Source organism: Vigna unguiculata, chromosome 9, assembly GCF_037176805.1.
Source record: "Vigna unguiculata cultivar grain cowpea cultivar isolate G323 ecotype 2 chromosome 9, ASM3717680v1, whole genome shotgun sequence".
NCBI classification, from domain to species: domain Eukaryota; kingdom Viridiplantae; phylum Streptophyta; class Magnoliopsida; order Fabales; family Fabaceae; genus Vigna; species Vigna unguiculata.
Window position 1 is genome coordinate 45,095,032 of NC_140800.1, and position 14,228 is coordinate 45,109,259.

The following is a 14,228-nucleotide window of genomic DNA, read 5'->3' on the forward strand; positions in this document are numbered from 1 at the left end:
CATTGAAGATCCATGTAGACTTAAAAGGGAAATCAATGAACCTGATTTGTCCAGTAGAAGAGGACTCGCCATGAATCCTCGTATAATAATAAATTCAAAAATTCAACAGAATTAATAAAGTATTATGCAAACAGAGATATTGAACTGAGGCCATTCTAAGTCGGCGACTTCTACCTTTCTTTCTTTCTTTTTTTCAGGTTATTAACTTCATAATGAAACCTAACCAAATAGTGGTAACATAATAAAGCACCACCCAGAAAACGAGACATGATACTATATGCCTATAAATTTCTTTGACATACGAAAGAAAAAATACAGCTAAACGCACCAAGACTTTCTGTGCTTTGTAATGCCTTTCTATGAAGCTATAGTAAATGATAAACAACGGAAGAAAAAAGAAAAAAATAACAATAAGAAAACCCAATTTCTGCCCCCTTTAACCATTAATAGTTTGAATCATACTACATCCATCTTCCCCCAGCATTTATTGAATTTGAGATCTTCAGTCGCTAAAGGTTGCCAGTGCTCTTGAGGATAATTTCGGGTAATAAAGCATTAATTGGAAAGGTGTGTGTTTATGAACAATTCAGAAGAGGTGTAATAGGCTACTTCCATGGAGGTTGCGAATGTTTGTAGCTATACGGATAGGGTTCCCAACTACTATCTGGTTCCTTTCGTTTCCCACCAACCACCGAACTTGATGGCTGCGGCATGGTTCTTACTTGCTCCTCCACAGCCCTTCCCTGACCAGGAAAGAAAAATTGCCTGGCTGCAAATGTCTCTCTATTCCCACCCTCAATCATGAAACCAGAGTTCAGGTCAAAATTAGGACGTGAAGGCCCAAATCCATTCAGACCGAGTTGTGTACCCGTCATGTTCATAAAGAACGGTGGTGGCTGAGAGTAAGATGATGAAAGTATATTTAATGAAGGTCCACCCACTTGTGGAACAGCTGGAGCTCCTCTCGAGTCCACCATATATGGAACTGTGCCACCTGACCCGTACATGGCTGATGAAAAAGGCATTGTGGGTGCTGCTGATGCTGATGTCACTCCATTATACCCAAAAACAGATGATTGATTGAAGGATGCAGCAGGGGCCATCCCTATAGTGCCACCGGTCCTTGACATCGAAAGATCTATTGCAGGTTCAACAGCATTTCCATTCGGCAAAAAGGATTGAGGAACACGTTCTTTTTTACCAACTTCTACCTTGGCGCCCAAAAGAGAGATAACAGGAGCATCTGGTGATTTAGAACAATCATATCCATTGATAATATGAGAAGACTTACAGGACCCCAGGTCTACCAAATCAGTTTGAAGGCATGGCCTGTCATTCAAATCAATGTTTCTAACATATGGCTGCATTGATGATGATGATGATGTAGGTGATGGGCTCCAATAGCCATTTCTTCCAAGAAAGAGTTGTCCCTCCATCCTGTGATCTGAAGGTTGGCCGTGACCATCATCACCAGTACTGTTCAAATCAAATCCAAGCATGCTTGAACTTTTAGAACTAAATTCAACAGTTGATTGCTCAGAACGCCTGCCTGAAGATTCAGCAATAGGTTTTGCGTTTCCTTCTTCACCCTCAGCAACGTTTAGATCAATATCAAGCCACTCCTGCCTCGGCCTTGAAGTGTCAATGTTCGTATCCGAAAGATTCCTCTCACTATCACAATATTTACGAGGAGATGCAGGGCGAAAGGCACTGGTGGCAGCTGATCCTTTCCAACCAAGTGTTCCCTCAAACTGCAAAGGGGCACCAGGCAACCCAGGAGTTGGCGTAGGCCTTGAAGCAGAGACAACAGGTATGGAGGTCGATGTAGTATTTACACAAACATCCATATCGTCAGAACCAACTTCATTGAGATCAAAGCCACAAGGTCGTTTCTCTGAATTACCTCCTGAATCTTGAGCTGCTTCAGTCACCTCCAAGCACACCACATCAGGTCTGCATTCAGGCTCCGCCTCAGTGTTGTCAAGAATACTTGCACGCCCCTCCATTGAACATGCCTCAGTAGCAAGGCTGTGTCTGGAGGAAACCTCCTCAGGTGGGACAGGAGTGAGCTCCTCCTCTTTTCTTACAGAATCTGGACTGCCTGGTTGCCTGGTTCTGCCATATGAGAACTTTTCGGAAGAACTGCTGACTTCTCTATTAACTTCCTGAGCAACTTGACGAGCAAATTCTAAAGGATCGACAATGCCACAGTCAAGTTCATTGCCAGAACCTCTCTTGTCAACTATGTTAGACCTTCTGAAATCTATTTCGGGTTTACAAGAATCAGAACCAATAGATGTAACTTTGTTGTTATCAACATGACCCTTCCCTTCCTTCGATGGTGAGACATATCCAGCTCCACAGACAGACATACCTGACACCTCAGTCTTTCCCAATTTACTGTCACTGACCAATGTATCTTGCAATGCATTAGAACAGTCATTGTCATTCTCTACAGCTCTGGAAACTTGAGTAAAGCCAGTTACAGTTCCAGCATCATCCTCCCCACTCTCCCTATCAGATGCAGGTGTCTTCATACTAGTAGAAATAGGCAAGTTATGACAAGCCTCATCCTCATTGTGTTCAACATTTTGCTCCAAAGCTGGTCCTTTAACAGATTCTGGTGCTTTTGCTTCACAGGAAACAGACTCGGGCACCGGTTCCGAGGACACAGAACAGATCTCTGGTGCTCCAAGTTTTTCTGGAGGGACATTAACGTTTTGCTCCTGCTTTTCCACTTTAGCCAAGTCAGTTAACTGAACCATACTTGACTGTCCTTCAACCGAAGTGATCACGTCTGCAGGGCATAGAGGCGGTGCTACTTGAGCAGAAGATGGAACACCAGCACAATGGTTTACTGATCCCTCTTTGACACCATCACATTCCAAATTATCTGAGCTTTTCGATAGACAGTTTACAGTTCCATTTAGTCCTGATGCACTATCATTATCATTGCCAGCTTCATCCACAGCAGATGGCTGGCTTTCCTCCTTGACAATCTCATTGGTTGCACAGTCAACCTTAGCAAGCTCCACATCATGAGATTCAGTATCAACATTTTCAGCTCCCTTCCAGCTGTCAAACAATGTCCTTGCTCTATCCTGAACCTTAGCGCTATGATGGCCAAGAAGATTACTTACAGTGATGCGAATTCCAGATGAAATTGACATCTCACAGTCTAGATGAAGCTTTTCAACTGCACGTAACATTGCAGTAATTGATTCTTCAACAAAACTGTCTTTTGCATCAACCTCAAATTTTTGGGCATCCTTTAACCATCCGTTGATGAAGCAAAGTCCATCCAATTGAATAAAAAGATCAAGGCAATCTTTATTCTCTGTAGCGGCAATGGTGCTTGCAACAGCAGCCCACTGCCTAGTCGCATCAGCAGAATTTTTAACATCGCAACTTTTTTCTTTCTGCATCACAGAGACCAGCTCCTGCACCCGAGAAGGTGCTGTGAGCCCATCTTTCATCTCGGTCAAGGTAAAGAAATCTTCAAGAGTCATACTGCTTCACATAATCATCCTCAGAGCATCAAGGTCATCCTTTTGGGGTGCCAGAACTGTTCCTCCCATTAAGAATTTCCAATAGAATTTCTGGAAAAAAAAGTTCACAAGCATCCACTGCAAAAACAGTAATAGAGAAAATATTCATTTTGAGGACTTATAGATTCCTACCAAGAAACAGATCAGACATAAATTAAGCCCCAAGTTTACCGCAACAGTTGGTAAAATAATAAATACACCCGACATTTTCAGTCTTGAGACTAATTTTGCGACTGACCCTATTCATAGTGCATGTCATAGATTTTATATCACTGTTACCATAAATAAAAGAATCGACAGTTCCGTAGAAGGTAGGATATATCATAATTGATTTGTTTATGAAAAGACAAATAAAATATCCAAATCATGTCACAGGAATATCAAGTTACATGTAAAAGAACCGCTTCATATACCATTGTCCAAATCATTATAGATTTTAATTTTCTCAAGAAACATATAAGCAGCATTTTTTCAATCTAAGGACCGACTTGACAGGCACAAGCTTGTGCTATAACAAAATGTCAGCTGCAGCACGCTAACATACACACAGAAAGAAATTGAATGTAACTTTTTAAAACTCTTCTAAACCCAGGGTTGTCTTCACAAAGCCCAGGCATAAAAAAATGATAGTTCATAACCACACTGATCACTCCCTAAATAAACGTACAAAAATCAATTTCAATAATTATTATTGTAGTAAAACATAAAATATGCATTGCACCGTAATCAAATTTTTTGAACAAAATATTTTTCGTAGATATTTTTTAAAATCTGCCGAGGGTTGAGTATAGCTTCTGCTTTTCTGAGAAGTATTTTAAACAAATCAAACAAACCTGGTAGCAATTACTATCAAACAGGGTACAGATAAAGGTATTGGAATTGAAAACAAAAGTGTTATGTTGAGGATTCAAAATTAAAAAAGAAATAGCAAAACGTAAATGTAAATAAGATTACCAGTCGCTCTGACGGCTGGTAACAAGTTGCAACTGTCAAAAAATGAATTGTAAACCTCCAATCACGATCAGTGAACAGATTTTACTCAATCCCTGAAACGCCGAATTAAGAAAAAAAATTACAATCCCACACACACAATGCAAGCAAATTAAATACCCAAGGTATAAATTAATGATTATGCATGAACCCTACAAGCACATAACAGAACACTAATCCTTAATTTCCAACAGCAGTAGCTTATACATATATTTTTTTTTATTTTAAAAAAGAGCGACAGTATCCAAAACCCTAAAAATTGATATAAGATATAGAAAAACCCTAAAACAAAAAACAAATACTCTACAGCTTCCTCGCCCAAACTAGTTGTATCAAAAGAGATGAATCCAAGAGTGGATACCCAGCGTAACACGGTGAAAACGCGGACACACCTTACAGAGGGAAAGGGATTAAGAGAAATAAGGGGAAAAGAAGTGAGAGGGAAAAAGGGAAGGGAAGAGAATGAGAACCTGGGAGAGTGAAATTAAAACCCTAGCTGCGGCTAAGGCTGAAAGGAGTGGCAGCTTTCACCAATTCATGAATGTTGCGCGAGAAAGGAAGAGAATAAGAGAAAGCGTTTCGTTTTTATGGTGGTGCCTGCTCTGCGTTGTTGCTGTGTTAAGAAACTAAAAAGTGAGGGTGCGTGTGTGTTTGTTTGTATGCGTTTTTGTCATTGAAAGCACAGAAGCACAGGTGAGAAGAGAATAAGAGAAAACGTTTTTGGTTCTTAGGATTTTTTATTGGTTTTTGTTTCACAGATTTCTGAAATTTCTGGTCGATTTTAGTTCGTAGGTTGGGCATCAACACGTGCGACGCCAGAGGCTGTTCCGGGTTAATGGGGCCACTCCCCACCACAACACAACACTCATGCCATTCTCTTCAATTTCAATCTTTTCTGGGTTCCCATTCCACACTCCGACCCGTACTCGCTTTATTTTCTTTCTACCCGACCCGTATATTATGATACCGCTCCGCACCGTGTTAATTACCCAACCCAAATTAAAAGTGCTATGATTCTATGATTCTATCATTTTAATTATTGACATAGCAAAATTTTTGGAAATTATTGATTTCGAAAAATAAAACAAATTCAGTTACTGAAATCTGGAATATTTGCTTAATTTCAAAAATATTTCATTTATTCATAATTTCAAAAGTATAATTTTAGATGTTGAAAATATTTAAAAATCATTTTAGTTCACGTCAAATTTATTTTAGAGATTAAGAATTTATTTTTTTCAAATCTAGAAAAATAAATTTCAATTGAATCTTAAACTGAAAAATAAATTAAAATAGACTAATGTCAACAATCCCAGTCACTATCTGATATTGTAATTATTTGTAGGTTATATAATTCAATTGCAATAATTTGAACGATCTAAGCTTATGTTGATGAACAATGTGAAATAGAAATTTAAAATAATTGTTCATTACTAAGAAGAAAAAAATGAAAGTGATGAAGAAAGTGAAAAAAAATTACCAGCCTTCGAAAGTGAAAAATAATTATTTTAAAAATGTAAATTATTGTTGATATTAGTTATTAATATTTATTAAAGGAAGTTAAATTTACAATCTCTCATCCTTTTTTTCTAATCCACTAAATTAATCTTTTATCTTCAAATTATTAGTAGGATTGAATCCACAACCTTATCTTTTTCATGATAATTTATAATCCTATGATCAGTAATTATATATATATATATATATATATATATATATATATATATATATATATATATATATATATATATATTTATATATATATAGTTATATATAAAGAATTTTCATGTTTATATTTGTTTTCCAAATTTACTCTTTAAACATTTTTTAAAATTAAAATTATTATTTTATCATTTTACTAATTTTTCAATTTAATATCTTTTTAGTTTAACTATTTTTTTAAATTTAACCATTTTTTTAATTATCAAATTACCTATAAAATAATTAAAAATTATTTACAAAAAAATTATAAAAGTTATTTATATTTAATTTCATAATCAACATAATAATAACAATTAAAATAATAATAACAGTAACTTTATTATTAAGTGAATATATATCTGCTAGTATAATAAATATAATTATTTATTTATTGATTTATTAATTTTCTGTATTTGAGGCGAATATTTTTTTTCAAAATACGTATCTTTTGATGCTTCCACATTTATGTGTAATTAAATTAAATCCGATCTCTCCTTAAATATTTGTTCAAAATAAATAAGGTAAGTTTACTCCATCAAAATCCGTTTTTAATCTTACAAAATTAATGAGGGCGTAGTTATTATATTTGAATTCTGATAATATTTCCTCCTTTCTTGACTTTTCTCTTAGTTTAAGAAATTTAATTAATGAGTGGTGGATCTTCGATAAAAAAGATTTATAGTAACTGAGTATTTTTAATTCTTTAAAAAAACTAATACAAATTTGGAAAAATTACTTATTCTAAATGAGAAATTTGGATATTAAATCTACCAAAAAAATATTTATAGAATCTGAATTTAATGAGTTAAATATTAAATTACGTAATATTATATTATTATGACTATTATGTATATGAAATCAATTTCAAAACAAATAGATAATTGATAGATATGCGGTTAGAAAATAATTGATTGATCGTAAACATAATCCATCAATTAAATAAATTAGTTTTAGTTTAAATATATTACTAGTAATAAATTTGGACCCAAAATTAAAATTTGTTTGTATTTGAAAATTTTACAATTTTTGTTTTTAAACTTTAAAAATTAATAAATGTATTTTTTTAATATGTTCTTTTTAACTTTTTTCGTGTTAAATAATATCCCATATTAACATTTTAATTTGAATATGTTAAACACGGTCTGAACAATTCAAACATAAATCTAAAATGTAATTTCACACATCAAAAAAGTTCAATTCAAATTAATTGGTAGTTAAGTTACGAATTCATTTATCTTGTAAAATATGTGGACCAAATTCTATCGAAATTTAGACAAGAATGAATTTCGACTACGTAAATGTTCATGGACTAAAAACGTATTCAAACCATTAGTTTTTTATAATGTTCTCACTTAATTCTTTATGTATCATTATATAAAAAAAAATATAGCTAAAATTTACTTGTATTTTAAAAAATATATCATATCTTAATAAAAATATTGGCATTTGTAACATCCATAAATTTTATAATACAATCTATTAATATCACATTATTTAGAAATGTTTTATTTTATTAGAAATAATGATAGTAATATATGTGTATATATAGAATAGTAATAATAATAATTAATAAGTAATACTATAACGATGATAATAAACATTTAAAATGAAAAAAATATAAAGGATAAAGAAATTAAGATAATTTTTTTTCTAAAAAAAAATAATAAAAATAAAATAAATAATAAAGAAAATTTATATATATATATATATATATATATATATTAAAAGAGCCATGCGTCGTCGTGTGTTATAATATAAATATATTATATGTGAGTTGTATTTCTTTGGATGCAGAATGCAAGGAATATAGTAATAACACTCATGCTTGGCTAATCACGTTGAACGCTGTTGGATAAACCTTAAGTACATAATGTCAGAACATTAAATGTTGGGAGTTTCGGATAAATGAAGATAACCCAAATCAGAATAAAATCTAAGAGCAATTGAATGCAAAATTATATCTATATATGTATGTATAGATTTAGATGGCTATAGATAATGGAGATTCAAAGCTGTAAAAAGACAAAAAACAAAAGACACTGAGAGTGAAAGGAAGCAAAGAAGTGAAAGATATACAAAAAGAAAACAACGAATGCGTTAAAAAAAAAGAGTGCTACAATCTGAGTGTATAAAAAGGAGAAACGTGCATTTATCTTTTTCAATCTTTGAGGTAAGGAAATGAGACATCTATCATTTTATCTTTTTACTTTAATTATTTTTTTTATCTATTCATAATTATTTTTATCTCTATATTTACCTTAAGTGAGGTGTCCCTAACCTCATTCTAATTTATATTTAGTTTCCATTCCTATTTATTTATTTATATTCATCTCTAGTTGTGCACTAATCCTATTTATTCAATTTATATTTACTCTCATTTACTTATTTATATTTATCTCTAGTTATGTATTGACCCTTTTTATTTATTTATATCTATTTTAATTATTCATTGATCCTATCTATTTATTTATTTATTTATATGGTTTAATATTGAAAAAAAAAATTATGATAAATAAAGATTTGATTATTATAGTTGGAGGTATGACCTTGAGGATTTAAACGAGTTAGTATTACTCAAGATGAGATGTTCTTGAGTTATTTTGTTAGCCATGAGCTCATTTATCCTGACTAGTCACTACAAAAATTAATCAATATCTTTATAAAGTATAATAAAATCCAGTTTTATAAATTTGGGAGAATTTTCATTTCACTTTATTTTATTATGATACGCTGTAGTTTTTTTTTATGTGATATCTGTCTCACTTCCCTATTTTATGATTGTGTGTGAAAAACAAAATTTTATAACATTATCATAGATGGCTGCTCCAAACATGCCTGATCCCTTATTCGCCGACATTGTTGTTGTTTTTCCGGGAAACGCATGGCAAACCAATGCAGTAAACAATTCTGTAACATTTCAGGGAACGGGAAACTCTACCATTACTTTTCTCTCTGCTCCGAATGCGTCGATTGTCATCGAAGGACAAATCGGAGTTACCTTTTATTTACCCCCAACAGTCTAAGTGAACCCTATCCATAACATTTTCCCTCCACCTGTTTGAAAGCCAGTATATAAGGAAAAAACTGTAAATAAATAATATTTTTTCCCCTTATAGTATAGGAAATATAAGATGTACTAAACAGTGCAAATATAAGATGCATATAGTATTATATATATATTTGAATATTTATGTATAATTTTGCTTTTAAATTTTATTAGTATATTATAGGAAATAATAATAATAATTAAAAAAAAATTGTCGTCACAGCATTAAAATTTGAAAATATTCTTAAATTAAATAAAAAAAAGTTCAAATTTTATTTCGCGTTGAAATTTACAGTTTAATAGGGATAATAGGGAGATATCTTATATACGTATGCACAATAAGAAAATTTATCACAAAAAATATAAGCAATCATTTTAAAAAACTAAATTTAATACATGCATGCAAAATATTTTGAGCTTTTTTGTCATATTCCCTTTCTTCCTCCATCTTCTTTCTTCTTTACCCTTTCTTTCCTCTCTTCTATTTATTTTGTAGTTTTTCTCTTTCATACCTCATCTATTTTATAATATGATCACATGTCCTCATATTTGACAACATAAGACAACATAAGGATCAATTTTAACCAATCACTGAAAGCTTATATTTACTCTATAGATTATTTGTCTTTTATCTTTGTTGTGATTTTGTCACCAATCTTAGTATTTTGAAAAATAAAATAAAAATAAACTAATTTCTCAACTTATCTCACTGTAGGTCCTAAATTTTGATTTAACTCATGCTTGAACTATGGGTAATGAGAACAATTTATGTCTTTCAGAAAAAAATTACGATAAATATTTTAGAAGTTTAATTGTTTGGACTTGAATGTCATTGAATTTTGTTTTTAGAGTTTTGTTTGGTTAGCCATTATTCAAATGTTTTTGAATTATATATTGTTATTAATTGTTTATTTAGAGACCATATTATGCATGTTAATTATGTATTTTACTTGAATATAACTTTCATTATGGTTTATACAAGAAGATTGTTTTTTCATACCTTTCCTTATGATAATTTATAGAATTAATATGTATATAAACATATGACTTAAAGAACCAATATTGAATTTGAATGAGTAAATAATTATGTTTGACCAAATTATGAATGAGTTTAATCATTTAAATTGCTTAAAAGTTATATTATTAAGATGCTTTTGAAATTACTCTTAAAACATGCTTTGATCTAGATATAAAGATTGATTTATGATATTTTTACTTAAGCGAAACACGTTCGCTAAAACAAACGAATTTGAATGAGTAGTCTATAAAATTAATATGCATATAAACATACGAGTTAAGGAAACCAATACTGAATTTGAACGAGTAAATAATTATGTTTGAACAAATTATGACTTGGGTGTAATCATGTGAATTGCTTAAAAGTTGTATTATTAGGATGCCTTTGGAATTACTCTTAAAATATGCTTTAATCTAGTTGTAGATATTGATTAATGATATTTTTTTACTTAAGCAAAACACTTTTGCTAAAACAAAAATATAGTTCCAAATCTTACTTTCTACCATATTTTAGCTTATAGTTAAAATATAGTTGAAAATCAATTCTTAAGTTGAAAATCACTTAAGTTAAAATATAGTTGAAAATCAATTTTTTATATTGTTTCACTTAAACAAAAATAACATTGCATCTTAAGCCCAAATTCTATTAAATTTTCACTTAAGTTAAACAAAGTTAATTTCTTTTAACTCATTGAGTGTGAACGATTTTATAAATGCAAATTAAATATTAATTTCCATTAATGATTGATTTATGTTTTTATTTAAATGAGTTATATTATATAATAATGTTTATTAGGATTGATGAAATTTGTGAATCATATAAATATGATTTTCAAAATTAATGAGAATTATGTGAATTTGTGGTCACATATCATGGATAATATGTGATTTGTTGTTTCATTTAAATATTATGGTATTGACACTTATATAGAGATAATGAAGGAGGACTTATCCTAATCTTTTTCACTTAGATTTGTTTGTAAATCTAAGTTGAGTATTTGATCATATATTACTCTTTAGTGGGACGTAGTCAATAAATATCCTTGGAAGCATTAATTAATATTGTGCTTGTTGAATATTTTGATGTATAGACCCATCTTTGATTTATATGATTGTTGTAGGTTGAACCTTAAATGAGAATGAATTGTTGTAACTTATTAATTGTAATGCATCTTTTAATATATATATATATAATTATAATGTTTGAAAGATAATATAAATATATCATTTTTATTTTATTTTAACTACATTATATAAATATTTGTATATGTATACGGTGTATTTTAGCTCGTTATCTTGTACAAATCCTTTGATGATGAATTTATAGCATAGATTAATTTTGAGAATATTACAATTTTACCCGTATAATAAACTATTTATAAATAATATTATCTCAATTTAAAATCATAAGTCAAAATAATAAATTATTCTTGAGGTTGTCAATCTTTATAAATATATTTAATCAACCAAATCACTATATTCAACATAATTGATTAATTTTTTTCCTCAATTTAAACCGAATTTCAAAAGCACTTTAATAGTTTTTAATGAAAATAAAACATGAGAAAGTATACATTTTTAATGAATGGTTCACAATAAAAAAAATGAAAAAAGATTTTAAACGATACAAATTTATTCATTATTAAAACTAAAAACTTGTTATTTTCCATATCCACATTGTCCTTCCGTCATCAACATTACATTTAAACCCTTGAAATCAAAATTTAATTAAAAGTCTAAAAATAAAATAGAACAAATATTCATAATAATAATAATAAAAAAAAAAGATGATTTAATGTTTTAATTTAACTATAATAATATGTTATTTTTTCTTTAATTATACCGCACGCTATTATCCAAGAAATTTGTGTTTGTATGAATAGGCTCATGGTATAGCTATTTTTATGTGAAAATTTTAATAAAAAAAAAAACACGAAGAACATACCATAAATCAACATTTGATTGAAAAAATGTTTATTTAAATATAAATTAAACTAAATATAACTCATTTAATGCATGAGTTAAACAAATTCAAAATAAATTAATTTATAATATATTAACAATGATATGTGATGAGTCAAATCAAAATTACAAATCAAATTAAATTTACTCATATTTAACTTAATCTTAATAAATTGAATGGATCATTGTGTTGTTTCTAAAAGATTGTGTTGTTTCTAAAAAATAATTTGAACTTTCTGTTAGAATTTTTGGTGTTATGTTTTTATTGTATTTTTTTAAACATTAATTATTACTAATTTTAACGTGTTTTAAAATATATTAAAAAGATAACAATGTACTTTTGATGATCAGTTAAAAAAAAGTAAAAAAATCATCAATAACAAATTTGGACTCTAAAAAACAATTAAATTAATGTAAAATGGTAATGATTAAAATAAGATAAGATATATAAATGCATGGATAAAGAAAGAGAAAAAAACAAAAAATGATGGTATATTTTGTCTTTTTATTTGAAGGATTATATGAAGCAAGGAGTTTTGGAAGAGAGGAAGCAGAAAACAAACTGAGAAGGAAACGTCACCTTCACGTCTCTCTCACCCATTCTATGCATCGCATCTTCCTTTCTTCACTCACTTCACACAATCATATTCATATCACCAACCTTTTATTAACAAATCATTTTTTTTCCATTAATAAATGCTCGTCAAAAACTATCCAACTTATTTCCTCGAAAAACATCAATTTAGTTTTTTTTTTTCTTTTTCGAGAAATGATTTCAAGAATAATGTACGACAAAAATTATAGGAATAATGATACTTTAATTTATTATTTTTGACTCTCAATTTTAATTTATTATTTTAATTATCATTAGATTATCACATTACATCACTACAAAGAATATAAATAAATATATAATAGTGATTAAAATAATAAATTAAAATTGAATTAAAAAAATTGAATTAAAAAATAATTATTCAAATTATAGTATACAAAAGGTAGTATTTGGTTTAGTTTGAATTTTAAAACATAAAACTTAGTGGTGTGGTCTCCTAGAGGAAGATCTAATGTTGACCTATTCTCTAATTTTTCTTGATAAAACCAACAACAATGACATATTACCAATAAGACATAAATAATGAAAAAACAAATTCCCCACAATTAATATAATAGAGGCAACAAAAAGAAAACACTGACAAAAGCACTGGATTAATTTTTGAAGAACTTGTACAAAAGTGTTTTAAAACTTGAAAAAAATATACACATAACTTTCTAAGGTTTATTTTAGTGTAAATTCAGTTTTTTTATCATGGTTTTGTGCATATACAAGTTTGAATCTTATACGCATTCGATATTTTAGATTTCTAAACTTGAACAAGTCGAGTCCATTCTTAATATACACTTTAAGTTTTGTTTAAAACGTGCTAAAGTTTCACCGCTTTTAAACATTCACGAATTCAAATCTATCTTGTTTTATAAACGTTCTATTTGAATAATATATTTAAATTCGTTAACTTTTTACTTTTTATTTAGTTAAAATATTTTAATTATCATCAAATGTAAAAAAAATTAAACGTTAAATAAGTGTTAATAACTAAAACTAATAGATAATCAAATTAACAATTCCAACTAAAGTCAAAGTGAGAAAAAAATATATATGAATTTAAGAGTATAAAAAAATGTAAATCTCTAAGATTTCTAAATAAAATATAAATTGTCTAATTTTAAAGAGTTCAATTATTATTATTATATTATAATATTTATTTTATTTTAAAATTTCTTATCCAAATATCTCATGTCAGGTAAAAATTTCAACATTCTCCATTAACAACTTACTTACATATTAATCATGGACAAAATTTTTTAATTTTAAAAATTTGTATGACTAAATATAAAAATCAAAATTTTAAAGGAATTAAAACTGCATATTTATAGAAGTACGGACAGTAAAAGTGATTTTTATGTTT

At 29.2% G+C, this 14,228-nt stretch overlaps 1 protein-coding gene across 1 annotated transcript; it reads right to left on the reverse strand.

Annotated features, from left to right (window-relative positions):
- Window positions 1-278: 278 nt before the first annotated feature.
- Window positions 279-5,405, reverse strand: LOC114163023 (Transcription elongation factor (TFIIS) family protein). Its single transcript, XM_028047067.2, has 3 exons — window positions 5,009-5,405; window positions 4,503-4,594; window positions 279-3,626 (listed from the first exon to the last, which is right to left on the reverse strand). Exon 3 carries the CDS (start codon window positions 3,507-3,509, stop codon window positions 606-608), a length of 2,904 nt encoding a protein of 967 aa, XP_027902868.1. The 5' UTR covers window positions 3,510-3,626; window positions 4,503-4,594; window positions 5,009-5,405; the 3' UTR covers window positions 279-605.
- Window positions 5,406-14,228: the final 8,823 nt, after the last annotated feature.

What these genes read in the sequence shown, in the direction of transcription:
- LOC114163023 (XM_028047067.2), bottom strand. Translation starts at nt 3,509, where the DNA reads ATGACTCTTGAAGATTTCTTTACCTTGACCGAGATGAAAGATGGGCTC.